Below are 25,154 nucleotides of genomic sequence, written 5' to 3'. Positions count from 1 at the left end.
ACCTTTGAATGCTACAGTGCATCTAGGGTTATGACATCTAGGGTTTGTGATATTTACATTATGAGATGTGACACTAGGGCAGTATGGCTTTCAAGCGTCATTTCCTTGCACTGATATGAAAATAGCTGTTAATGCTGTGAAAGTACAAGGCCATTTTCAGAGGTTTGTGGGGAAGGCATTGCCAAATATCCGATTGAGTTTTGTAAACCTTTGATTGTATTTGAAACCTTGTGCTTTGCCACAAAACTGTGTTTTGTTTTTCTTTTTCTTTTAATGTCAACATACCTTACAATGTGTTTAATTAGTTATTTAGTATTTTAATCCAGCGTAAATGTGAGGTAGTGATCATCTTCGGTTAGTAAATCTACCCACAAACCCCCAGCCTGTCAGGTCCGCCCATGCTTAAAGATCTTGATACACATTTCGTTACATATCTTCCCCGCTAATCACTGTGATTTACCATCAGCTCCCACAGACAGTGTGGTAAAAGCAGATTCCTGGACGTATACAACATTAACAGGCAGTGGTGTTCAGGCTCTACAGGAGGCACCAGGGATTTATCTGTAAACTGATATGTGAAACTGTATTGTCTTTCAACGATGACTCTAAACCTATTTGTTGAACACTGTAGATCAACCAGAAGCAGCACAACAAATCTAGATCTTATAAACTATGTCCAACTATTCCTCATTTAACATGAACAAGCAGATTTTACCGTAACATGACATTCTGGGACTAATTCACTGCTCACAGATTCAGAGTCAATGCTATTTAACACTTCGCTATTGTAGCTCTGTAAAGTGGGCAGTCAATAAAATTTAATTTGAGATGTGTGAGTACATTTTCAATCCTGGGTGGTATTCATCAAGTAATGATGAAATCATGTGTTATTCAAAATCTATTTTAGCCCATTCAGTTGGTTGAGTGATACTGTAATGCTGAGTTCAGACTGCATGATTTTAGCTCCGATTTTGGTTTTGGCCGACAGGTTTTAAAATATCGCAGAAAATGCCTGAAATCACAAGCAAAAAGGTACTCATTCACGCGAATAACAATCACACAGTGTGAACTATCAAAGACACCATCTGAGAGAATCGCCAATGAGTCGCCAACGTCCATGAGATTTTGGCATGCTAAATATCAGGAGCTGTGGGCGATTCAATTCATGTTGTGTGAAATGTGTTCTGATTGAATATAACATCGGTGATTACCTACAGCCAATGAGAGAGCAGCATCCACTAGTATGGGTATCTGCAGGCCAATGGGAGGCTGAGGGAGAAGTTAAAAGTGTTTATTTTCTATTTGGACCCGAGAACAAAGACAGGGGAGGGATCGGCAAAGGACCTCGAGCCGGGAATCGAACTTAGGTTGCTGTGAGCATCTTGGTGCTATATGTCGACGCATTTAACCACTTGGCTATTGGCACCGATGGCACCCGTGTCTTTTTGACGTATCATCTGAGCAATACCACAACCAAGTCGAAGAAGAAAAAAGTTTAAAAAAAATTGCGAATTCCCTTCAAAGACCAGGTAAGCAAAACAAGTAGATTTTCTACCCCACTAAAGGCTTCTTTTTCATTATGTAGTTACTAACAAAAGATATACTACGTCACCTCACATTGTTTCCATGTCACTTCTCGCTTGTGTTTGGTTGTGAGAGACGTAGTTTGTGTACCGAGACAAAGTTGTCGGCGATTTTCCTATTGTAATGCCTGTCGCTGATCCATCCTACAGTGTAAACACAGCACCAACAGAATGCTACCCCAGATAGTCATGCAGTGTGAAAACATCTATGACATGACTACTTTGAAAATCCTGCAGTCTGACCTTGGCATAAGGTGCCAGTAAAACTATGCCATGTTGCAGTAGTCTGCCACATTCCCCACAACTGACAACTCAGTTCTGGGATGTAAAAATGGGAATCAGCTGACTTTTTGGGTGTACATGTGTCAACACCTGATTTGCATAACACTTTTTTGGAACCTTCAGCCTCCCCATCAAGATCGATTAGACTGAAAACAACTCACTCAAAGAAGTAACCTGTACCTGTTGCTGTCAAAGTTGTCAGTTGTTGTATGAAGGCATCTTGCTCACAGAAACAATTGAGGAATATTTCCACAGCAATATTTTTGTTACTGAATGAACAGAAATGTGGTTACTGTCACATCTCTGGATAAGAACAGCTAGTGTCTTAGGTTGGACTGATAGAAGAAGATTTTCAAAAATGTCCTCCAGGCAAAAAGTCACAGATTAGTCTATGAAGGATTGTGATGTTTTTGGTGAAATGGATTTTCTTCGTTTGGCTTTGCACTGCACTTTACTTTTGGAGTTGCCAAGTTCATCTCTTGTAAAAATGACATGTTGACTAACATGTGTCAAAGTGACACAAGGCTTTTCCATTTTCCAGTCCTCAAAAGGCAGAAAGTTGGCTCACTGCTTCCTCAGTATCAATCCTGCAATTCAGAGTCTCTAACTTTTCAAAATGGAGCAGAAATGATTTCGTAAAGAATGAAAATGATTAATGTCCCATGCCCCTGGGTGCCTTCCCCAAATTCAACTGTAGTAATCTTGGATTGCAGAACTGATAATATCATTTATTTTTTCAATATCTTCATGCAGTGATGTATTATTTCTGTGAAGGAACATTTGTCTTTGTACACTTTCTTCGAATATCCCAGACAGCCTCCCTCGTTCTGTATTAAATCAGCCAATAGTGTAGGGTCTGGAGTGCTTCATCTCTGTATTCAAACCTTTTTATGTGGTGACTAAATATTAGTAAACTGAGTGGATTTACAGTGGATCTTTCTATTGATGCATGTTAATCGTATTAAAAGTGAGACTCAAAAGACCCCACCCCCTTAGGAAGTCACTTAGCTCTTCTTTGTTGTTAAGACAAGTGTCTCGATTGTCTGTGATGGTTAATACACTAGGCGGAGGCAGGAAGAGGCTATGGTTTTAATCTCAGTTGGTGGCCGCTCCATCGGTGCTTGGAGGCGGTGCGCTGTCATTGGTGGAAGCCGAATCAAGACCTCCAGTGGAGATGAGCTCAGGAGTTTTAACTGAGCTTTTCCCGGTATCAGGGGTTTTGGGAGGGGTAGTGCCCTTCACATCCAGCCCAGGAGACAGGGGCGCACTTGGCTCTGATCCTAATTCAGCCTTGGATTCAGGAGTGCCATTTGTAGTTGGTTTTGAGTCGAGAATTGGTGAGACTGGTGATTTAGACTGCGGAGTGGGTGAAGTTGGTTTAAGCTCAGGGACTGGTGAAACTGCTTTTGGATCTGGAGTCTTGGGACCAGGTGTGGGGCTCACAGCAGGTTTCTGTTCAGGGGTGCCAATTTTAGCTGGTGTGGGTTCAGGAGTAGGTGAAACCGCTGGTTTGGCATCTGGAGTAATGGCTGGTTTTGCATCAGGAGTTGGTGTTACTGCTTTTAGAGGTTCAGGAGTTGGGCTTGGAATTGGTTTAGCCTCAGGTGCCGGACTTGTTGGTTTTGGGTCAGGTGTCACAGGTTGTTTGGGTTCTGGTGATGGGGTTAAGGTTGGTTTTGTTTCCGGTGGTGGCAAGATGGTCATTTTTGGTTCAGGTGTAGCAGCAGTTTTGGGTTCAGGTATTGGTGTGACTGCAGGTTTGGGTTCAGGTGTTACTGGTGGCTTGGGTTCAGGAGAAGGTGGTGGAGGAGCTGTTGACTTGACCACTGGTGCTGGTTTGAGATCAGAAGCTGGTGCTGGTTTTGGAGGGGAGGGGGCCATCTTTGGTTCTGGAATTTGGTTGGGAACAGCTTTGGTTTCCGGGGCCGCAGAGGAACTTAAAACATCAGAATCTGCTATGGCTGCTGTTGGGGCATCTGTGTCACTGTCAAGTGGGAGCCCGGTGGTATTAAAGCCCACTCCAGAGTCACTGGTCTCCATATTCCTCTCTTGTAGACTTGGCTCTTTTGTAGACACTTCCAAACCCTGAAAAACATACTCAGAATTTAGCGTTCCTGAAACATTTCAACAACATTTGTCAAAATTCAGCATTAAAAGCCACTTTTCACCGTGTGACATAACTCTTTCACATCAAGTTTTAATATCGCTATGACTCAAAAGGAAGCTACTAAAATAAGAACCAAGTACTGGGTACGGTAACTACTTCACCCTGTAAAATGAGCACTACCAAGTCATATCATCCAGTAGAAAAATTGCAAATGCTTGAGCTATTGATATAATCTAAATAGTTTTTAGTAGTAGTGCTCACCTTAATGCTGACCTCTGTGCTCTGTGATTTTTCAGTAATGTCTTCTTTCTGTGATAGTGCTGGGGCTTCCTCATTTTGACGGGTACAGGCATCTTTCACAACCTGCATAAATGAGCAAAAGACTTAGCAAATGCATCTTTTAAGCAAAGAAAAACATAAAATAGCATTTAAGAATGTGAAACAGCAAATATGTACTTTACATATTGTTTCCTTGCACACAGAATGGCAAAATTCTAGTTTAAAATCTTAAAGTTTTTTAATTGGTTGAACTGAAGTTACTAAGTGGGGCTTGAAAGGATTCTCAAAAACTCACTTTCCTTTGGCTTAGTCCCTGATTTATCACGGGTCGCCAATTACTCTGACATATGTTTTATGCAGCAGAAGCCCTTCCATTCGCAACCCAGCACTGAGAGTACACTAACTTATAGACCCCCAGTTCTGGGCAAACACCCATACACACTCCCATTTTACACACGCACTCATACACTACGTCCAATTTAGTTTATCCAATTCCCCTATAGCGTATGTCTTTGGACTGTGGGGGAAACTGGAGCACACAGAGGAAACCCACATGAACATGGGGAGAACATGCAAACTCCACACAGAAATGCCAACTGGCCCAACCAGGACTCGAAGCAGCAATCTTCTTGCTGTGTGGCGACAGTGCTAACCACTTTTAACTCAAGTCTTTTAAGTCTTGATTTGAATGTGTCTACTATTGGAGCACTTCTGATCATTTCTGTAAGCTGGTTCCAGCAGCTGGTGGCATAGTAGATGAAAGTGGATTCACCTCACTTTGAGTGAACTCTTGAAACTCTAACTGACTCCATCCTAAAAATCTGAGATGTTAGTTAGGTTCCAGTGAGCATAACTGCAATGCATTGAGGTATCCTAGGACATGTGATTTATAAACAAGTGATTTTAACTTTAACATCTACTCTAAATTTAACTGGAAGCCAGTCTAAAGACCTGAGGACTGGAGTGAAATGCTCAGTTTTTTTGGTTCTGGTAAGAATCCCAGCAGCCGCATTCTGGATGAGCTGCAACTGTCTGACTGTCTTTTTGAGATGGCCAATGAGGAGTCCATTACAGTAATCCACTCTACTGGTGATAAAAGCATGAACATGTGTCTTTAAGTCTTCACTGGAAACACAACATCTAATTCTTGCAATGCTTTGGAGATGATAATATGCTTATTTAATTATTGCTTTGACATGGCTACTGAAAATAAGAACTGACTCCAGAATCGCACCACATCCTAGCCCAAAAGGGAGTACCATAAATTGGTAAATACCTGTCTGAAGGCATCTCCCTCCACTTTGCCTGCATTCTGAACTTTCTCCTCTATGGCTCTGGCTTTTGCTGCACGTTTGCGTATCTTCACCAAACACGACACCAAGCACACCAACAGCAGCAACACTAATAATGCTACCAGAGCGATGATGGCAATGTACAGTCTTGGAATACTGTAGGCTGAAAGAGAGAGATACACCAGTAAGTTCAAAACATCAAAATTAAATGAGCAGTTCATTTCATTTTCTTCTGTCATCTCATATCTCACGTTTCAGACTCAGGTGGTACTCAGAAACCAGGAATCCCTGAAGGTCCATCACACTGAAAATTCCGGCATCGCTGGCCTTCACATCCGTCAGGACACACACTGAGTCCTCCAAAGTGAGACGACCCTCGAAGTCCAGGTTAGGAGGCACACTGAGCTCTCCGTTTGCCATAATCAAATACTTGAGCTTATCAGACTCAGGGGTGTAGCTCAGGCGGACTAAAGACTTATTCAAGTGCAGGTTTATTTTCACAGTGTCACCGTATGAAACTTCATCAAATATCTGATGATCTGGAAGAGAGAAAGAAGGAGGGATAGCAGGAAAGAAATGTGTTATCGAAGCTGAGATGTTCAGCTTTTTAATCTAAGATAATGTCATGAGCCAAGAAAAAAGGGGGGAAAATCAGTAGAGAGAAATCATAAATATTTTAGGGATTAATTACTGCAAAACAACGAATAAATGAGAATTTATTCTAGATGTCGATCTTCCTCTTTTTGCACTTCCCTTACCAATCTTTTTTTTGGTTTTATGACATACCTGAAGAGTTTTTCTCCGAATGTACACTCTTAAAAATAAGGGTTGTTTATATTTTCCCCACAGAGAAACTTTGTTGCAGAAAAAAAATGGATCTTCCATGGCAACCCTGCTTCTGTAAGTATATACCAAACATAATCTTGCATTTCTAACTTGTCAATTGCAGCATTCTGCCACCAACATTTGTGTTTAATATTTAAAACTCTGTTTATTGGACTGTTGTCTATGACAAAAAAAAATCTAGACTAGTTTCAAATATCTCACATCACTCTGTGGCCTCTTTTCTCTTTTATAATCATATAATTTCCCTGTGAATCAATATTTCTATTTATTTATAGCCATCTAATGCGGGAAAATGTTCAGCTATTTGGGTATTATTGCAAAATAGATACAAGACCCTTTCGCTTCACACTGCGATCTTATTTCAGTTCTCATGGCTAATTTTAGGATTATTTAATATAAGGGCTGACTATTTTCCTTCACATATTTCATTTCTCCCTTAAAAACTACTCATATTTTTTGTATCCCAGTTACTCTATAGTGTGAATTATTTCTGTACTTAAAGGAATGGTTCACAAGTGCATTTACATTGAAGTGCATTGAGGAGATCATTTTAGGGCTGGGCGATATGTCAAAAAAAGTGTCAATAATCGCCTTTAAAAATATCTCGATATTTGATAATATTGTCTCCCTTCACATCTGTCGTGAGACACCCACATGCTGGCCCACGCACATGCATTTACAGCTGAAGTCAGAATTATTAGCCACCCTTTGATTTTTTTTCTTTTTTAAATATTTCCCAAATGATGGTTAGCAGAGCAAGGACATTTGTCTGGTAATATTTTTTCTCCTGGAGAAAGTTATTTTCTTTATATCGGCTAGATTAAAAGCAGTTTTTATTTAAAAAAAAAAACATTTTAAGGATAAAATACTAGCCCCTTTAAGCTTTTTTTTCCCCGATTGTCTGCAAAACAAACCATCGTCATACAATAACTTTCCTAATTACCCTAACCTACCTAATTAACCTAATTAACCTAGTTAAGCCTTTAAATGTCACTTTAGGCTGTATAGAAGTGTCTTGTAAAATATCTAGTCAAATATTATTTACTGTCATCATGGAAAAGATAAAATAAATCAGTAAAAAAACAGAAATTGGGGAAAAAAATAAACAGGGAGGCTAATAATTTTGATTTCGACAGTATGTTTGAGTGAATTGTGAAAGAACAAGCAAGGACGATCTCTGAAGAGACCTATTTGAAGAAGAAGAAAAAAACACTGGTGAACTAAATAAAAAAACACAAAACAAATTGCCAAAAAACACCCAGGCATGACAGACCAACTGACAGGTGCTGAGCTTATCTTTTTGGGGCAAACTCAATGCAGCTTTACAGATAACACTCTTGTCCGCCCCTACATCACACGATCATTAAGATGCATTTTATTAACTACTAAAATTGTGAACAAGCAAGTTTCCTAATTATTATATAGCCTACAGTGCATCCGGAAAGTATTCATAGTGAAACTAAATTCTCTGCTCTGATGAGACTAAAATTGAACTCTTTGGAGTGAATGCCAGGCATTACGTTTGGAGAAAACCAGGCATCACTCATCACTAGGCTAATACCATCCCTACAGTGAAGTGTGGTGGTGGTAACAACATGCTGTGGGGATGTTTTTTAGCAGCAGGGACTGGAAGACTAGTCAGGATAGAGGGAAAAATGAATGCAGCAATGTACAAAGACATCCTGAATGAAAACCTGCTTCAGAGTGCTCTTGACCTCAGACTGGGGCGACGGTTCATCTTCCAGCAGGACAATGACCCAAAGCACACCACCAAAATATCAATGGACTGGCTTCACAACAACTTGGTGAATGTCCTTGAGTGGCCCAGCCAGAGCCCAGACCTAAATCCTATTGAACATCTCTGGAGAGAGCTGAAAATGGCTGTACACCGTCGCTTCCCGTCCAACCTGATAGAGCTTGAGAGGTACTGCAAAGAAGAATGGGCAAAATTTCCAAAGACAGGTGTGCCAAGCTTGTGGCATCATATTCAAAAAGACTTGAGGTTGTAATTGCTGCCAAAGGTGTATCAACAAAGTATTAAGCAAAGGCTGTAAATACTTATGTACATGTAATTTTTCAGGTTTTATATTTTTTAGAAATTTGCAACAATTTCAAAAACTCTTTTTCACATTGTCATTATGGGGTATTGTGTGTGGAGAATTTTGAGGAAATAAATGAACTGAATCCATTTTGGAATAAGGCTGTAACATGAAAAAATGTGAAAAAAGTGAAGCGCTATGAATACTTTCCGGATGCACTATATATAGATAATTTATAGCTTGTGGAGCAAACAAATATGTGTGTAATATGTTGACCCTGCACCTCATGCTTTCTCGTCCGCTTGCTCTTTTACTCACACATTCCTTTCCAAAGCATTTAATGAGAATTAAAACTCATATTATTCAAGAGTTCACACTTAGCTGATGATTCATCAATAGCTTGTTTGGCATGCTGTCCCGGGAGAGAGCCCCGAGCTCAAGGGATCCTCGAGCCCGGGGCTTCCTCCCGTTTGCAGAGCGAGAGGGGAGCCTGAGCTCGGTGGATCTCAGAACTCCCCGTCTGCAGTAGCTAAGGGAACACGTGAGGAAAAAAGAAGGGGCTAGACAAATGTTTCATTGTTATGCATGATGTATATTTTTTGGATGGGAGGAAACCGGAGAACCCGGGGAAAACCCACGCGGACACGGGGAGAACATACAAACTCCTCACAGAAACACCTACCGACCTGGCACGACCAGGGTTGGCAGTGTTCTTGCTGTGGGGCTAACAGTGCTAACCACTGGGCCTCCGTGCCGCCGGATCTAAGGTTAAGAAGGAGAATGGGGAGGAAGGGGGGTTTCTTCCAAACGAAGATAAGGTGGACTGAAACTGTGGTTATTTATAGTAGCTTATGGCTCATATGATTGGACGATACTGATTAGCTTAATACGAGACCGGCTGTGATAAATCATAAGCACGTGATCCTCTCGAAATTAGTTTATTAATAAACCTCACTAAGCGTGAGAAAAAGTCACAATCTTTTTTTTTTAGTTGTCTGGATGTTTTATTTCTGTTTTGAAGACATTATAGATGTCTGTCAGCTTGTTCCTGTAGGCGAGGAATGCCTGAGAAATAAAATGAAGCAACGTTCATTTTGAATTACAAGTGATGATTTGTTCATATGGAACTGCACTTAATTAAAATTGCAGCTGTAATATTCCGAGTTCCCAAACAGGTTTTGAACAAGTGATTTTTGGGTGAACCATCCCTTTCATTTCAACAGTCATAAGGTCAAGATGAGGACATTATAATATTATTTGGAAATAATAACTGTCAGGGATGCATAAAAAGTGTTTTCCTCCATATCTTCTTCCAGCTCTTACCTTTCAGGTTGAGGCAGATCTTCTTTTTGACTTTGCCATTGGAATCACTGAAGGTGTAACTGCCCTCATCAGCCCCTGTGACAGCACGCAGAACGAACTTTTGAGTATCGATTATGAGCCGGTCCTGGTAAATCTCCTTGGGCTTCCCATCAGCATTCAGCAGGTTGGTTGCTGGCAGTGACGTCTGATTGGCCTCCACTGTGCTGTGGCGAAAGCCGACGCGCAAAGGCTGTGATATTTCATTCAGTGAAATATGAAAATCTAAACCATATTTCACTATGACCTCACTTGAGCAGTCTGAAATGTGACAGAGAGAGAAACAAAAATGATTAAATGAGATTTTTACCTTTTCTGGAATATTTAAGTGTAATTTTACTATTATTAAGTTGGCTTCGGCATTTGTTTGACAGTTTGAGTTTACTTTTATTTTATGTTTTACTTTTAAAGTTTTTTTATTTTATATATATATATATATATATATATATATATATATATATATATATATATATATATATATATATATATATATATATATATATGTATGTATATACACACACACACACACACACACACACACACACACACACACACACACACACATATATATATATATATATGTGTGTGTATATACACACACACCGGCTACTTTATTAAGTTCACCTTACTAGTACCAGGTTGGTACTTTTGCCTCTTTTTGTTTAGATTTAAAAAGGTCCTGGAAATATTCCTCAGAGATTTTGGTCCATATTGACATGATAGCATCACGCAGTTACTGCAGATTTGTTGGCTGCACATCAGTGGCGGTTCTAGTTTAAATGGCACCCTGGGTGAACGACCCCATACCATGACCTATAGCGCATATCTTTGGACTGTGGGGGAAACCGGATCACTCAGAGGAAACCCACACGAACACAGGAAGAACTTGCAAACTCCACACAGAAATGCCTTCTGACCCAGCCAGGGCTCGAACCAGCGACCTTCTTGCTGTGAGGCGATCGTGCTAGTCACTGCGCCACTGTGATGCCCCAATTTATTTAGATTTATTATAAATAAATACAATTATTATTCTAAATAAATAACAGAAATCAATCCTAAATGTTACTGGAAAATAATGTAACAACTGGAGTGATATGCTAAGATCACTTAAGAAATCTTTTGCTTGAATATTAATTATGACAATTCTATAGAATACAAAAAAAATATATGTTTTATCTGTTATTATCTGTTGTTGACCGAAAATTAATGTTATGAAGTCTTACCTCCCCAACTCTTTATCTCTCCTTTCTGCTTTATAGCCATGCTTAGTGAAAGTAACATCATCATCATATTACATAAACTTTAGTTTTGTCGAATTGCAAAACTCGCTGCGTGCCGACACCTTTGCACAAAAGGCTGTTACTCCGGTTTCACGGCGCATATTTTATCGGCGTGCATGTAAGCAACCAGGATCCACACAGGAGCGCGTGAGGCACGCGGGAATGGTTTTCTGCACACATGCGTCAGTTTGCTTTCACCAGCGTTGTTTTAGTTGCACATAGAGAACAACAAACGCGTGCAAAAGATGCCAAATGTGAATGGCCCATAACGTCTTTATTCTGGTATTGCTACTCTAAATGAATATGAATACACTTGCATAAAGTAAATCGGATCTCAATGCTCTTACTGGGGGATGTTTTTTTGCACTCCCCGTCTCCCCGTGCCATCCCCAGCTAGATGCCGCCCTGGGTAATTGCCCATATTGCCCATGCCTAAATCTGCCACTGCTGCACATCCATGATGCAAATCTCCCATTCCACCACATTCTAAAGGTGCTCTATTGGATTGAGATCTGGTGACTGTGGAGGCCATTTGAGTACACTGAACTCATTGTCATGTTCAAGAAACCAGTCTGAGATTCACACTTTATGACATGGTGCGTTATCCTGCTGGAAGTAGCCATCAGAAGCAGCAGAAATCGAGATTCACCAGGCAACATTTTTCCAATCTTCTACTGTCTAATTTTGGTCAGCCTGTGCGAATTGTAGCCTCAGTTTCTTGTTCTTAGCTGATAGGAGTGGCACCTGGTGTGACCTTCAGCTGCTGTAGCCCATCCACCTCAAGGTTGGAAGTGTTGTGCTTTCAAAGATGCTCCTCTGCATCTTGGTTGTAATGAGTGGTTATTTGAGTTTCTGTTGCCTTTCTATCAGCTAGAACCAGTCTGGCCATTCTCCTCTGACATCAAGTCATTTGTGCACACAGAACTGCTGCTCACTGAATTCTCTTTTTCGGACCATTCTCTGTAAACTCTATAAATGGTTGTGCGTGAAAATCCCAGTAGATCAGCAGTTTCTGAAATACTCAGACCAGCCTACTTAAATCACTTTACAGCCCCATTCTGATGTTCAGTTTGTACTGCAGCAGATCATCTAAACCATGTCTACATGCCTAAATGGATTGAGTTGCTGCCATGTTTTTTTCTGATTAGAAATTTGCGTTAATAAGCAGTTGGACAGGTGTACCTAATAAAGTGGCCGGTCAGTGTATATGTGTGTGTGTGTGTGTGTGTGTATATATATATATATATATATATATATATATATATATAATTTTAGTTTTACTTGTACTGAAACTAGTAGTGTAAAATAACTAACAACGCCAGTGGCCATTAAATGAAATGTACAGAGCACCTTAAAGGGATAGTTCACCCAAAAAATTAAAATTTACTCACTATTTACTCATCCACAAGTGATTCCAAACCTTGATGAGTTTCTTTCTTTAGTAGGATAAACAGAGACTATGGAATTGTTACAGCTTACCAACATTTTTTCTAAATATCTGCTTTTGTGTTCAAGAGAAGAAAATTCATAAATGTTTGAAATGAGTAAAAGGTGAGTAAATGATCAAAGAATTTCATTTTTTGGGTGAACTATCACTTTAAATGCTCATGATCACACTTAGTACAGTAAAAAAAATAAATATATATATTAATATGTAAAAATTTGAGTTTGTGTGCTGTATGCTCTCCTTTCAATAATTAGTAAATACTTAAGACATGTTACAGCAAAAACAGTAGTTCAGAAAGGATCAGATCAGTGACATGAATATATTTCAACCAGCCCTATGAATCCCTGACATCATGAAGCCAGCTTAAGATTTAATTATAGTTTGACTATATATAAATATAACAACCAAAATGTAACATCTCAGATGTTTTCTTCACAGAAGAAGAGTAATGGTAATACTCAATGATTGTTCATTTAGTTTGACTGCATGTGTCGAAAATGAAACTTTGCTCATCTTACACAAGTCATTGCAGTATAAAACATTCATTCATTAATTTTCCTTCGGCTTAGTCCCTTATTTATCAGGGGTCACCACAGTAAAATTAACCGTCAACAATATGTTTTATGAAGCGGATGCACTTACAGCCGCAACCCAGTACTGGAAAACACCCATTCACACACGCACTCATACACTACAGCCATTTTTGTTTACCTATTTTGTTAATTCATCTATATCTCATGTTTTTGGACTGTGGTGGAAATCAGAGCTGCCGGAGTAAACCCACACCAACACGGGGAGAGCATGCAAACTCCACACAGAAATGCCAACCATACCTGCCAACATTCCCATTTTTCCTGAGAGTCTCCCGTATTTCAGACCCATCTCCTGCCACCCTCCCATTTTGTTATTTCTCCTGGAAACCTGTAAATTCAGCTTTTTGGTTCAGTCTCTAACACCCCCGGATCGCCGACTTTGGTATGGTGTCCTATCGCAGCAGCTGCCCAAAACAAGGTGTATAGTACTTAGCTGTGTTATTCAGACACCTCACCCCAACATCTAGACATCACCACTCTCTTGTTCTCCTGGATTTCCAGAGACAAATGTTGGCAGGTATGATGCCAACTGGTCCAGCCGAACCAGCGACCTTCTTGCTATGAGGCAACAGTGCTAACCACTGAGCCACCGTGCCACCCAATGTAAACCAGATCTAATAAACATTTTTACCCAAATTATGAAAAATATACCTAGCTAGATCCTACTAAGGGACAGCTTAATTAAGACTAAAGTCTTATTCTTTATCATCTCCATTTGCATAATATTTTGATGCTCATGTAATCCACAGAAAATCCACATTACTTTCATGATTGCAAACAAACATGATTGCCTCTTATTTTGATGACCTTTCAGAGGATTTACTTTCTCTGCCCAATTTTCTGGTAGAAGAAGAGGTTGTATTTTGTAACCCATTAATGGAAAGGGTCAGCTATAACCACTAATAATGGGAGAAAGAGATAAATGAAGGCTCTTTAGATAAATAACAACGGAAGGCAAACAGAGTGGCTTGACAGAGCTGCAATTACTGCAGCAGCTCATTAAACCTCCCTTACCGTTCACCACATCACTTCCTATAATAATGGAAGTCACTCACAGCTATTCTAGTGTGTGTTTGTGTGTGCATCCAATTCAATGCACAAGCTGCTATACAGAATATGTGAACAAATCTTTGATATTATGCGATGAAATTGCTGCAATACCTCTAACATAGAGTGTCAGGATTATAACTTCCTCTGTGTTTTGGTTGGATGTGATGGTGTAAACTCCTTCGTCACTTTCTCCAACATTCTCCAAGATCAGGTGCCTCATATCACTGTTGACTTTGGCACGACGGTCCACCACTTTCTCAGCTCTCATCAGTGGCTTCTCACGTCCTGGACCAATCGAAGGCCGGAAGGACACGTCAGCTCCTCCGGCCGGCAAGGGGATGTGGAAGTCTTCCCCAAAAAACAGAATCTGCGACGCTTCTTGGGCTAGAAGAAACACAAGTGGAGAGATTTTATTGTGGTATATTGTCAAAACTATAAATTTTTCTGTTATATTAGCAAAAAAATTGACAATTAATAAACAAGTTGATTGCTTGTATATCAAGGGTTATTAATTAACTAATTTGGAAAAAAAACTATATATATATATATATATATATATATATATATATATATATATATATATATATATATATATATATATATATATATATATATATACTGTATGCAGTTAAAGTAAGAATTATTAGCCCCCCTGTTTATTATTTCCCCCAATTTCTGTTTAACGGAGAGCAGAATTTTTTCAACACATTTCTAAACATAATAGTTTTAATAACTCATTTCTAATAACTGATTTATTTTATCTTTGCCATGATGACAGTAAATAATATTTGACTTTTTCAAGACACTTCTATACAGCTTAAAGTGACATTTAAAGGCTTAACTAGATTAATTAGGGTAACTAGGCAGGTTAGGGTAATTAGGCAAGTCATTGTATAACGAGGGTTTATTCTGTAGACTATCGAAAAAATAAATAGCTTAAAGGGGCTAATAATTTTGACCTTAAAATGGCTTTTAAAAAATTAAAAGCTGCTTTTATTCTAGCCGAAATAAAACAAATAAGACTTTCTCCAGAAGAAAAAATATTATCAGATATACTGTGAAAATTTCCTTGCTCTGTTAAACATCATTTGGGAAATATTTTAAAAAGAAAACAATATATAAATATATATTTATTAGGTGTTAACAGAAAAAAATGACATTGGAAAAAAAATGTAAAATATTTCAGCAAGTAAATGATACTTATTTTATTTAATTGGGTTATTAAAAACTAAAATACCTACAGTTAAAATGGGGGTCTTCTGTACATCATGCAAAAATATATCAAACAAATAAAAAAAAAAAATGAAACAGGACACATTCTAATGTACAAACAAATAAATAAATAAAGCTGTCTTAAACTTTTACTGCTTCTATCTTTGACTCAAAAGACTTTTATAAACAATACATCAAAATGACAAAAACTTTTGGATTTTACCACAATTTGTAGAACTAAAATAAAGAGAATTCAAATAATCAATAAAATAACAGCAGTTTTACCTTTCAGAGTAGCAGAGAATGCTAAAAAGTCAAAAAGAAAACCAGCAGTGATTAGATTAACATTCATTAGCATGACATCAATTAGTCAAATCACACAAACAGAGGATGCATTTTAATTTTCCTTTTTATTTAGAGAACTGGATGTCAAAATAAAATTACTATCATCTAAGAAATCTTTCTGTTCATGTATCAATGCATTATTGTTACAATTAAAGAGGAACATTTTCAAGCTATACAATATTATATGTGTGCATATACATTAGATTAGTCAGTACAGAAGCCAAATCTTTATGATAACAGTCCAAAAACTAGCACACCCAAATATATGTTATAGAAAATTATTAAATACAAATTTAAAAAGAGGAAAAATCAAGAGAAGCAAAAAAATAAAAAATTTAGTTAGAATTTGGTAGGTTGAAATTTTTTTTGCAATATTTTGCTTAAATTAAATTATGTGTTATCTTTCAATTTCTGAATATGTTTGGTGACTAAAATATTATTTTATGAAATATATCTGTTTTATAATCTGTTTTGTTTAAATGCACCAAAATTGCCAATATTCACTGAGAAATGGATAAAAAAAAATTCATTTTCGAAATGGGGTGTACTCAATTATGCTGAGCACTGTATATTCTATCTCTCGTTACTTTTTTGATAATTTGGATGAATATAATCTCATTCATACAGGTTACAATGATTTGCTCAAGCCCAGTTGAGGGCCAGGTTTAGAGGTCACACATCTTTTTAAAAATTGTACATTTTAGCACGAATTAAATCATATGAATTAACATGAATTTGCCAATTTTTTGGCAAAATGCAAAACTGTTTCTTGGGGAACCGGGCTGTATATTCAATGGTCTCTTCCCATCTGTGAGATCATTACAGCACTTAGAAGAGACACACTGTACATCAGAACTGTAATTAACAAACTACAATAGCTATTAGCACGTCAAAGCCACACTCTTAATCATTTACACACAAGAAAGCACACTTCTGTTGTAATACACTACATATCTAAATGAAAAAATACTGTGGTAAGTTCTAGTGAATACTATCGTGTTTTTGAACCATACAATAGTACAGCACTTGTATTAAAGGTCCCATGAAATTAAAATAAAAATATTTAGATGTTAGTATCTGGATTGTTAGTTTTAGAGATATCTCTAATATAAAAATTATATAAATATGTAAAGCTTGTAGTTTGTCATGTCCGCCTAAATGGACCAATGGTTTTATTCACGTCACTTCATACCTTCAGTTTCTCATCAAATCGTGACCAAATTAAAAGCTCGCTAATATCTGATCAACCCCCCACCCACCCCCTTCAAGATGCTTCACATTTGATGCGCTTGAGCTGAACCACTCACTGGCAGAGCTGTGAGAAAACCTTAATTCTTTTGGCTGTTTATTTTAAAGGGGAGGGGGTACACTATGTCAAGCCCTCTCTTCGTGTTTCGGTTGACAACAAACATTGAATAATAATGCAAATTTCAAAGCACTTCACAGGACCTTTAATCTGTTTTGGTAGTTCCACAGTTGCTATGGTAACACAGCAACTATAGTAATCCGCTTGTTAAGTGTGGCGTCAAGCGAAGTGGTTTCCGGGTCCAAGTGCTCTATTAAACTGTATGAAGAGACTCAACAAATGGTAATAATAAACGTTTACAAAGCGATGTAACACTTTCAAAAATTATGATCGCAATATATATATATATCCATGCCTACTATCCAATGGCCAGAAAGTGATTCATTATTTATTTTTTCTAAATTGTTAAAATATTGGTGTTTGTGATGCAGCAAGTCCAGAGACTTTTGTTTACACCATGACTCCATATAAAATTCACTTCAAGTGGTCATAAATGAATATTTCCTAATTCAGATGAGTAGCGGCTTTGACCCGGAAACATAATTCTATACGTCACCACTTAACAACTGCATAGAAACAAATGCTGTAGTTCTTTTACAACTATAGTGTACTATCATACACCACAGTTTAATGTAGTAAATATTTAGATATACTACATTATTTATTACAGTTTATCAGTTCCCTATGGTTAATACTACAGTATGCTTTATTAATAAGCTAAGTGTTGTAAATACTAGGGATGCTCCGATCAGGATTTCTGCAGCTGATACCGATTACCGATTCCTTGTCATGGAGATCGGCCGATACCGAGTATCGATTCTGATGCTTCAAACTTTATTATGCATAAAGCACATTTTCGCTTAAAGTATGATACTTAAGTTGAGTTTTCTCCTCACCTAAGTGCATAAATGAAGGATGCTGCATATAATCAAAGACTATAGAATACACAAGACATGTCACTCTTATCTCTTTGAATGGGGAAAGTGTAACGGTCAATATGGTGAATAAAGCCCTGCCTACTAGTATAGGAGCCAATCATCAATCGCTATAGCCTGATGATACTCCGGGCGAGGGGTTTGGAGCAGATGTGAGTTTCTGCTGATTTTTTGTGATTTGGATGTTTAGAACTAAAACTAAAGACACAGTTGTTGTTTCATTTTATTAGTGATTCCAAATATGAAATTCGACGGTAAGCTTGGCATGCAGTTTTGGAGAATTTGATGTTTCCCCATTCAGACAGAATGCCCAAACATACTGCCCGAGAGGTGTTTCAAAGATGGCAGCCGAGTGAAATAACTTGCCATAACCTCTTAAGGCCCAAGGTGTTTTTTTTACATGCATTTCTTATTTCTCTTTGCTATTTGGGCTTATTGGAACCTAATTAGAATAAAAACCTAAGTCTCATCTTTTGATATGATGTACTTTTAGAGAAAAATGAGGTCCATATATGTGGACTCGTGGTCTGAATTTAAATAAAGCCCTTTTTCCTGAATGTTTTTTTTTACTTGCTTTGACTATCAGAGAGTAAAAAATAAATTTTTCCCCATTTTGGACAGTTAAAAATAGGGTTTGGGATATTTCAAATGCTGCAAAACAGTTGCAGGATGACACTGTATGTCTGTAACAAAATATAAAACATTCAAAGTATTTTAAATAGCCCCTTAAGAGCTAAAATGTGCTGTCCACATATGTGGACACTCAAGCCCTAGGAGGTTAACGGCAATATAATCCCTTAAACACGTCTCTTATAACCATTTAGGTGTGAACATGTCATAGTCAGAAGCAGCAAAAAAAAAGCATGGTAAGAAAAATGACTAGCAATGCAATTTTGAAACTGCAAATGATTGAAGAAGAATTCAACATGTCTCAATCAAGAAAAAGTTTGGAGCGCATATTTTATGCATAATAAGTTAAAATGCAAACCTATAATCAATTACTACTTTACTAAAAGGAAACAGGTCTCAAAACTACAGTTAATTGCAACAAGTAAATTACAAGAAGTTATATAATTTTTTAAAATTTATCTAATATTTTCAGCCAGGTTTTCAGTGAACTTGCAATATTGTCAAAAACAGAACTTTCAGTTCTAATATGTAAAAAGGCCTAAATATACACAAGGTCATTGAAATATTTTGCTCATCTGCATCTAACAAAACACTTGTGATTAAATGTGATTAAATGTGATTATCGGCCAATACTGATCTCCGGCCAATCGATCGGAGCATTCCTAATAAATACTATAATATATACAGTATAATACACTTTACTATAGTATAGCTCAAAAAACACTTTGTGTTTACTATAAATTACTATAATATTTTTTCAGGTGTGTAATGATACTATGATATCACATCTTACCTGAGTAGAACAGCAAACTCAAGATGAACAGATGATGATTCTTCATACTGGTTCTGCAAACATTTAAGTCAAAATGAAAAGAGCTGAACACTGACATATAACTGTTTAAGTGTCATGGTGCGTGGTCCAATTGCTCTCAAATTCTGGCTAGAGAAAGGGACGACAATAATTAAAATGGCAGCTTTCTGGCAAATGTACAGAGATCGATTAAGTGCTTTGATGTGGAGCTGTGAATGGGGTGTAACTATAAAACAGTTCAGTTGATTTTAATCTTACACAGATGCCTGTGGCTCTGTTTTCTTCAACTTTTATAGGGAGATGTGTCAGCTTTGACTTAGATCATCTGACCTTGGATTTTGACAAATGAGCCTCCTTAAGGAGTGATTTGGATGTAATTAAAGAGCTATTTGGATCTAATTGTGTCTTGACTTGTGATGCTTACCAAAGTGCCATTGATCTAATGTTTCAGAGTGTATTTATGGTGAATAATAAAAATGTATTCATTTATTAAGATTCCCACTTCAGAAATGTCAACTATAAATGACCAAATGACCAAGTAATGGGGAAAGAAATGCAATTTGATACAGTACAGTACATACTGAGCGTGTGTGTGTGTGTGTGTAAATGAACAAGGAATGAGAACAAAATGACATCAACTGGGTGGATTATTATCTCTATCAGGAGGATATTTATTGACTGAATACATCAAATATGTGAGAGGAAATGAAAAAGCAGCTTGAATCTGTCTGTTAGTCTGGTTTGTTTTACAGTAAAGTAAAATATAAGTATAAAAGTGTTTCCTTTAATGCTTAAATAATGTTTGTTATAATAAAATGTCAGAATATATAAATTAACATTCTGTAAATTTTTGTAACGGGTATTTATGTGTAAATGAAACAACTCTTATTCTTTTTATATAACTTTATAAGCACAGGTCAGTAAGTAAATATAATCTGATTATATTTTAAATTATTAAGAAACTTTTCTTAATGGAAATGGGTAAAACCTATGACATTAGTTATGTATAAATATGTAAACTTATGGTAAATTTGTATTTTGGGCTCCACTGTAATTCGTTTAAATATCATTAATCATAAAGATTCGATAAGACTTTATTTTGATGGTGCTTATTGCACATTTTGTTGACTAAAGGTTGCATTGCAACTACATGCCAATTAACTCTCATTAGAGTATTAGTAGACTGTCTGCTTAATATCTGCTGATACTGCTTCTTCAACATTTAACTGACTATAAGCAGTGGTGTAAAGTAACAAATTACAAATACTCAATTACTCTAATTGTGTAGTTTTTCTTAGAAACTTCAATTTACAAAGTAGTTTTAAAATGTGTACTTTTATTTTCCCTTGAGTACATTTGTAGTGATGTATTGGTATTTTTACTGTACTATTTTCCTTCATCCTGCAGTCACTACAGTTTTTTATTGTCTATGAGGATTGGCTGAAGTAGACTAATCAGTCCTGCGATTCTTGTCCAATCAAATAGCTCATAGAAAGTAAATCGCATCATACTGAACAACCTCAAGACATTAGTGCTTCATAAACATTTGGAAGCACTAAAAGTATGCAAGAAGATGTCTAACATTTTTACACGCAATGATCGAGAGACTTTATAGACTGCATGTCACGGATGTTTACTGTATGATGACTGAAATCACGAAATGCCCATAAACAGTTACTAATGCACTACAGAATGTTACGTTTACACATCCATACACAAATTGCGTGTAAACGCATGAGCCGATCACATTGTAATACTCAATACTCACTATTCTTGAGTACTTTTAAAAGGGCTACTTTTTAGTCATACTTTGAGTAATATTTACAGCTTTTACTCCACTACATTTTGGGCAAGTAATGGTACTTTGCTTGAGTAGGATTTTTCAGTACTCTTTCCAACACTGACTAGAAACTAGGGATGCACGATATATTGGCGGTCATGTTGTTATCGGCCGATAAATGCTATTTTTAACATTATCGGTCCGATGCCAAAATTAGGCTGATAACTTTAAGCCGATACATTACGTAATTGTACAGAACTGCCTGCCTCGCGCATACATGGGTCGAACTTGATCAGACTTGTGGGAGGAATTCACGCTGCATTTTCTAAAAGAATTCTAAAAGTCAAAACACCTCTCAAAAAAGATTTTTCAAACATTACATATTTCTACATATGAACAGTACATTACTGTAACATGTTTTATTCAAGAACATTTAAGCTGGTTTTAGTTCTTAGATCTTTCATTTTCATTTTACTAAAAAAAAGATTTATTTTACTTATTTGTTAATTAAATACCATTTTGTTATTTAACCTAGTAACTTATTTTTATGCAAGAGTCAAGTTGCATGTTAATTTGCTATACAAAGAAAAGGAAATAATTTATTTTTGGTATGCTGATTTATGTCAAATCATGAATATAAGTCTATTTAATCACCTTGCAATTTTGAAATTATTGTTTTTTTGCTTGGAGTAGGCTATTCAGTTCATAAGATCAGTTCTTTTATGAAGATTTTAAAATAAAATCCGTTGTTCACTGTATAAAAATATAACATTTTGAAATATTTATATTTATCGGCTATAGTATCGGTTATTGGCCTCCAAATCTTAAGAGTTATTAGTTATCGATATCAGCCAAAAAATCCATATCGGTTCATCCCTATAAGAAACTTTGTAAGTACATGTCAACTTACACTAACCCCAACCTAACAGTCTACTTATAATCTAATGAGAATTAGTTGCCATGTAGATGCAATGTAACTTAAATTCAACAAAATGTATTAAAGAGACCATCGAAGTAAAGTGATACCATTGATTCTTGCTCGAAATATGTTTGACAAGATTTGTTGTATACCGTATAAACAACTGTTACTCAAAACTCCGTATTAGAAAAACATTTTAGTGTTCTGTAAATCATGATAAAAATGTAGAATAATAATTACGGTTTATAAAAATAAAGAAGACCATTTAGTGATAAAAATAGAAAGCTATATTACACTTTCGTTATGGTTTCTATCTTTTTTTCTATTTCTATAAATATGTGCACAAGCCTTTAACAACCCCACCAAGAAAAAGATTTTGAATTGCATTTCTTAACTCCTAATGTCGCTAGTTAACACACTCTATGCATTTTTTTTCAATGCATCACATAATTTCTACAATGTTAGCCTCTACCAAATAGTTGATATGTCGGTTTAGTAAAAGTACCGGAATTAATACATATACTATGAAAAAATGAAGTGTATAAAGACCAATTTATTTTTTAAAAATAATCAAAATAAAACATTTTTGAATACTAAATCACCTTTTTTTTTTAAGTGTGCCATAAAATATTTTTAGATTCTCATTTAACATGTTTTTGGATTTATTGTAGAATAAAAAAGAAATCAAGTGTAGTAGTGCAACAGAATTATGTTTGTTTGTAAACCAACAATGTTGTGGGTAAACCATTATTTACAACAGTCATTATTTAAAACAGTAAAAAGATGGTCAACCGTTTGGTAGAACAGCAGTCATTAAGATACATGTCCCTGAACAGAACATTTATGAAATGCCAATTTTTTTTAGCAAAAGATTAAATAATAATCCCCTGCAGAAATGTTCGATCTTAATTCATTTCCATTACATTTACAGGACGGTAATCACAATGTAGTCACAATTTTTTTTATTCCCTCAGAATTTTTTTTTATAACCGTTATACACAAATTATACTTCACACTAAACACTTAAATTACACTTCATTTTTTATTGATTAAAGGTGGTGCGTAATATAGGGATTATGTATGATGATCTATAATGTGGAAATTCAATTAACAATCATTAAATCTGAAATAAGCCCTCACTTCAAACACAGAAAAAAATCCCAAGAAAAAAACCCTTGCCATGCCACACATTAGACAGCAAGGCAAGCATCCAGAGCAGCAGACGTGCATTTAGGCCATTCAGTGATTTCATAACAGCCTTCTTCACAGATGCCCAACTATTACACATGAACGTTCTATTGAAAAAAATGGAGAATGCAAAAAAAAAAAAAACACATACAATTTTCTGTCTCTAGAGCCTTAACAATGAGACACACATGCTGATGTAAATGCGTCAGCTCTATTTTAGTTTCATATGGACAAAGTGCCATCTGGTCCACTTACATGCTTTCTCTCTCTCTCTGTCTCAGTATGACACCTCTTACAGCAAAGTCTCTCCTATAAGAAACAGCATGCATAAAACATGGGCAACACACAACATAAGATGCTTTTCTCTCGAGTGCAATACAACAGAGGAATAGGAGCTCAAATCAGATCACCCCATATGAACCACAATATTACATATTGGTCAATTATGCCAGAAGCAGGTCCTGTAATCCTGGGAAATAAAACAAGACGAATAGGAGCTCAGGGAAATCACACCTAAACCTTTAGAAAGGTGCAAATTCATATGTGGTTATTGATGTTATAAGCAGGTCATGTCCTGAGAGACCAGGACTGGGCATCTGGAAATTACTTCCACATCGTTCCTTTCAGACTTATTTGACTATATTGTGAATCATAATCCATATTAAAGCCTAGAGGATCGATTTCAAAGGCGATGGTGTAGTTAAAAGGGTTTGACATGAAAGGCGATGAGATCATGACTCTCACCAGTCTGACCATCTAGTGAGCTACCTACCTAGGCACCATTTTAAGCATGGCTGTGGTGGAAATACCGCGTGGGGATTCAACTGACTGGGTTTTGGGACACAGTCCGTGTGTTATGAGCGGCGGGGGCGGCGGCAGCTTTGACTTACCCCGGAGCGCGCGCTCGCTCGCATCTCTCCATTTCTGACTAAAACCTTCTGTTATAGCTTCCACCCAATCATAAAACTATTTGCCAGTCAAAGTCATTTTTGTCGGTCACACGATAAGAAAGATCGCCCACACATGTTCAGATTGTTATAATGCACTGATGACGAAATGAAACGGGCCAAGTGAACCGGCAAAATCAGCCGTTAATACACTAAAGATGCCATAAAATGTGCATTACTGTCGTTATAAGAAAACAAATATTGTCGCAGCGCATCGTGACAGACAGCTCTAAATCACACATTTGCTTTTCTGGTCTTAAATTTCCCGTCATTTAATTAAAAACACATTTTAATGGCAGCACTTGATATGTTAATAGAGGATGCTGAACGCTGACAGGGCATTTTAACGTGATGCTATGCAGACACGACTAGAAATGTCTTCTTCAGCAAACACAAACGCTTTACTCAGCCTGTTAAATAAACATGATTTAATTTATGTTCAGCAGAAAACGGCAACTTTCACCTATTGGAAAAGTACCAGACAAAGCAGAAACTGCAGAATTTAACCCTTCAATTCCTGCCACCCAAAGCCAGCTGCATATTTTGTGACATCCCTGCATGCCGCAAAACTGATATTCTCTATTGCAGTGTTCATCTTACCTCCAAGTATCCACCTCAAATGATAAGACAGTGATACAGGGTGGGAATCCGTTATTCGTCCGTTTCTGCTTCCTTTCCACCTCGAAAATCACTTAAGCACTAGGAGATGCACCTTAGGAATGCGTCCGGTGTCTCGCAGCGTTTCGAGTGCGGTCGGTAAAGCCCGGCGAATCAAGCCCTTATGGGCGTGTCAGCGGATCCGAACAGTCACACACTCCGCCAACCTTTGCAGAAGCGACGTGAAGGTCTTTAAGGTGTTCTTCAGATCGATCCATCACTTCAGACCAACGCCCTCCCTCACCAATACAGATGTGCACTAGATCA

General features: G+C 37.1%; 1 protein-coding gene across 3 annotated transcripts; it reads right to left on the bottom strand.

Moving 5' to 3' along the window:
• Positions 1-269: 269 nt before the first annotated feature.
• si:dkeyp-77h1.4 (uncharacterized) lies at positions 270-25,110 on the bottom strand. Of its 3 annotated transcripts, XM_056475252.1 has the most exons (10): positions 24,831-25,110; positions 23,539-23,592; positions 19,379-19,431; positions 15,655-15,675; positions 14,269-14,541; positions 9,752-10,048; positions 5,795-6,082; positions 5,528-5,706; positions 4,234-4,335; positions 270-3,950 (listed from the first exon to the last, which is right to left on the bottom strand). In XM_056475252.1, exons 3-10 carry the CDS (start codon positions 19,422-19,424, stop codon positions 2,961-2,963), a joined length of 2,196 nt encoding a protein of 731 aa, XP_056331227.1. In that variant the 5' UTR covers positions 19,425-19,431; positions 23,539-23,592; positions 24,831-25,110; the 3' UTR covers positions 270-2,960. The 3 variants fall into 3 exon arrangements, with proteins under 3 accessions (XP_056331227.1, XP_056331224.1, XP_056331225.1); XM_056475249.1 differs by having other exon boundaries at positions 23,539-25,110; XM_056475250.1 differs by lacking the exon at positions 23,539-23,592.
• Between the last annotated feature and the right edge of the window lie 44 nt (positions 25,111-25,154).

This window comes from Danio aesculapii, chromosome 16 (assembly GCF_903798145.1).
Source record: "Danio aesculapii chromosome 16, fDanAes4.1, whole genome shotgun sequence".
In the NCBI taxonomy this organism is placed as follows: domain Eukaryota; kingdom Metazoa; phylum Chordata; class Actinopteri; order Cypriniformes; family Danionidae; genus Danio; species Danio aesculapii.
The sequence above is the reverse complement of the archived record's forward strand: the minus strand, read 5'-3'. Positions and strand labels throughout refer to the sequence as shown.

What these genes read in the sequence shown, in the direction of transcription:
- si:dkeyp-77h1.4 (XM_056475249.1), bottom strand. Translation starts at nt 23,612, where the DNA reads ATGCATGCTGTTTCTTATAGGAGAGACTTTGCTGTAAGAGGTGTCATA. An exon ending in GATCTGCCTCAACCTGAAAG is followed by an intron (nt 6,083 to 9,751) that starts GTAAGAGCTGGA and finishes TCTCTCTTCCAG; the next exon opens with ATCATCAGATATTTGATGAA. An exon ending in GTACCACCTGAGTCTGAAAC is followed by an intron (nt 5,707 to 5,794) that starts GTGAGATATGAG and finishes TCTCTCTTTCAG; the next exon opens with CCTACAGTATTCCAAGACTG.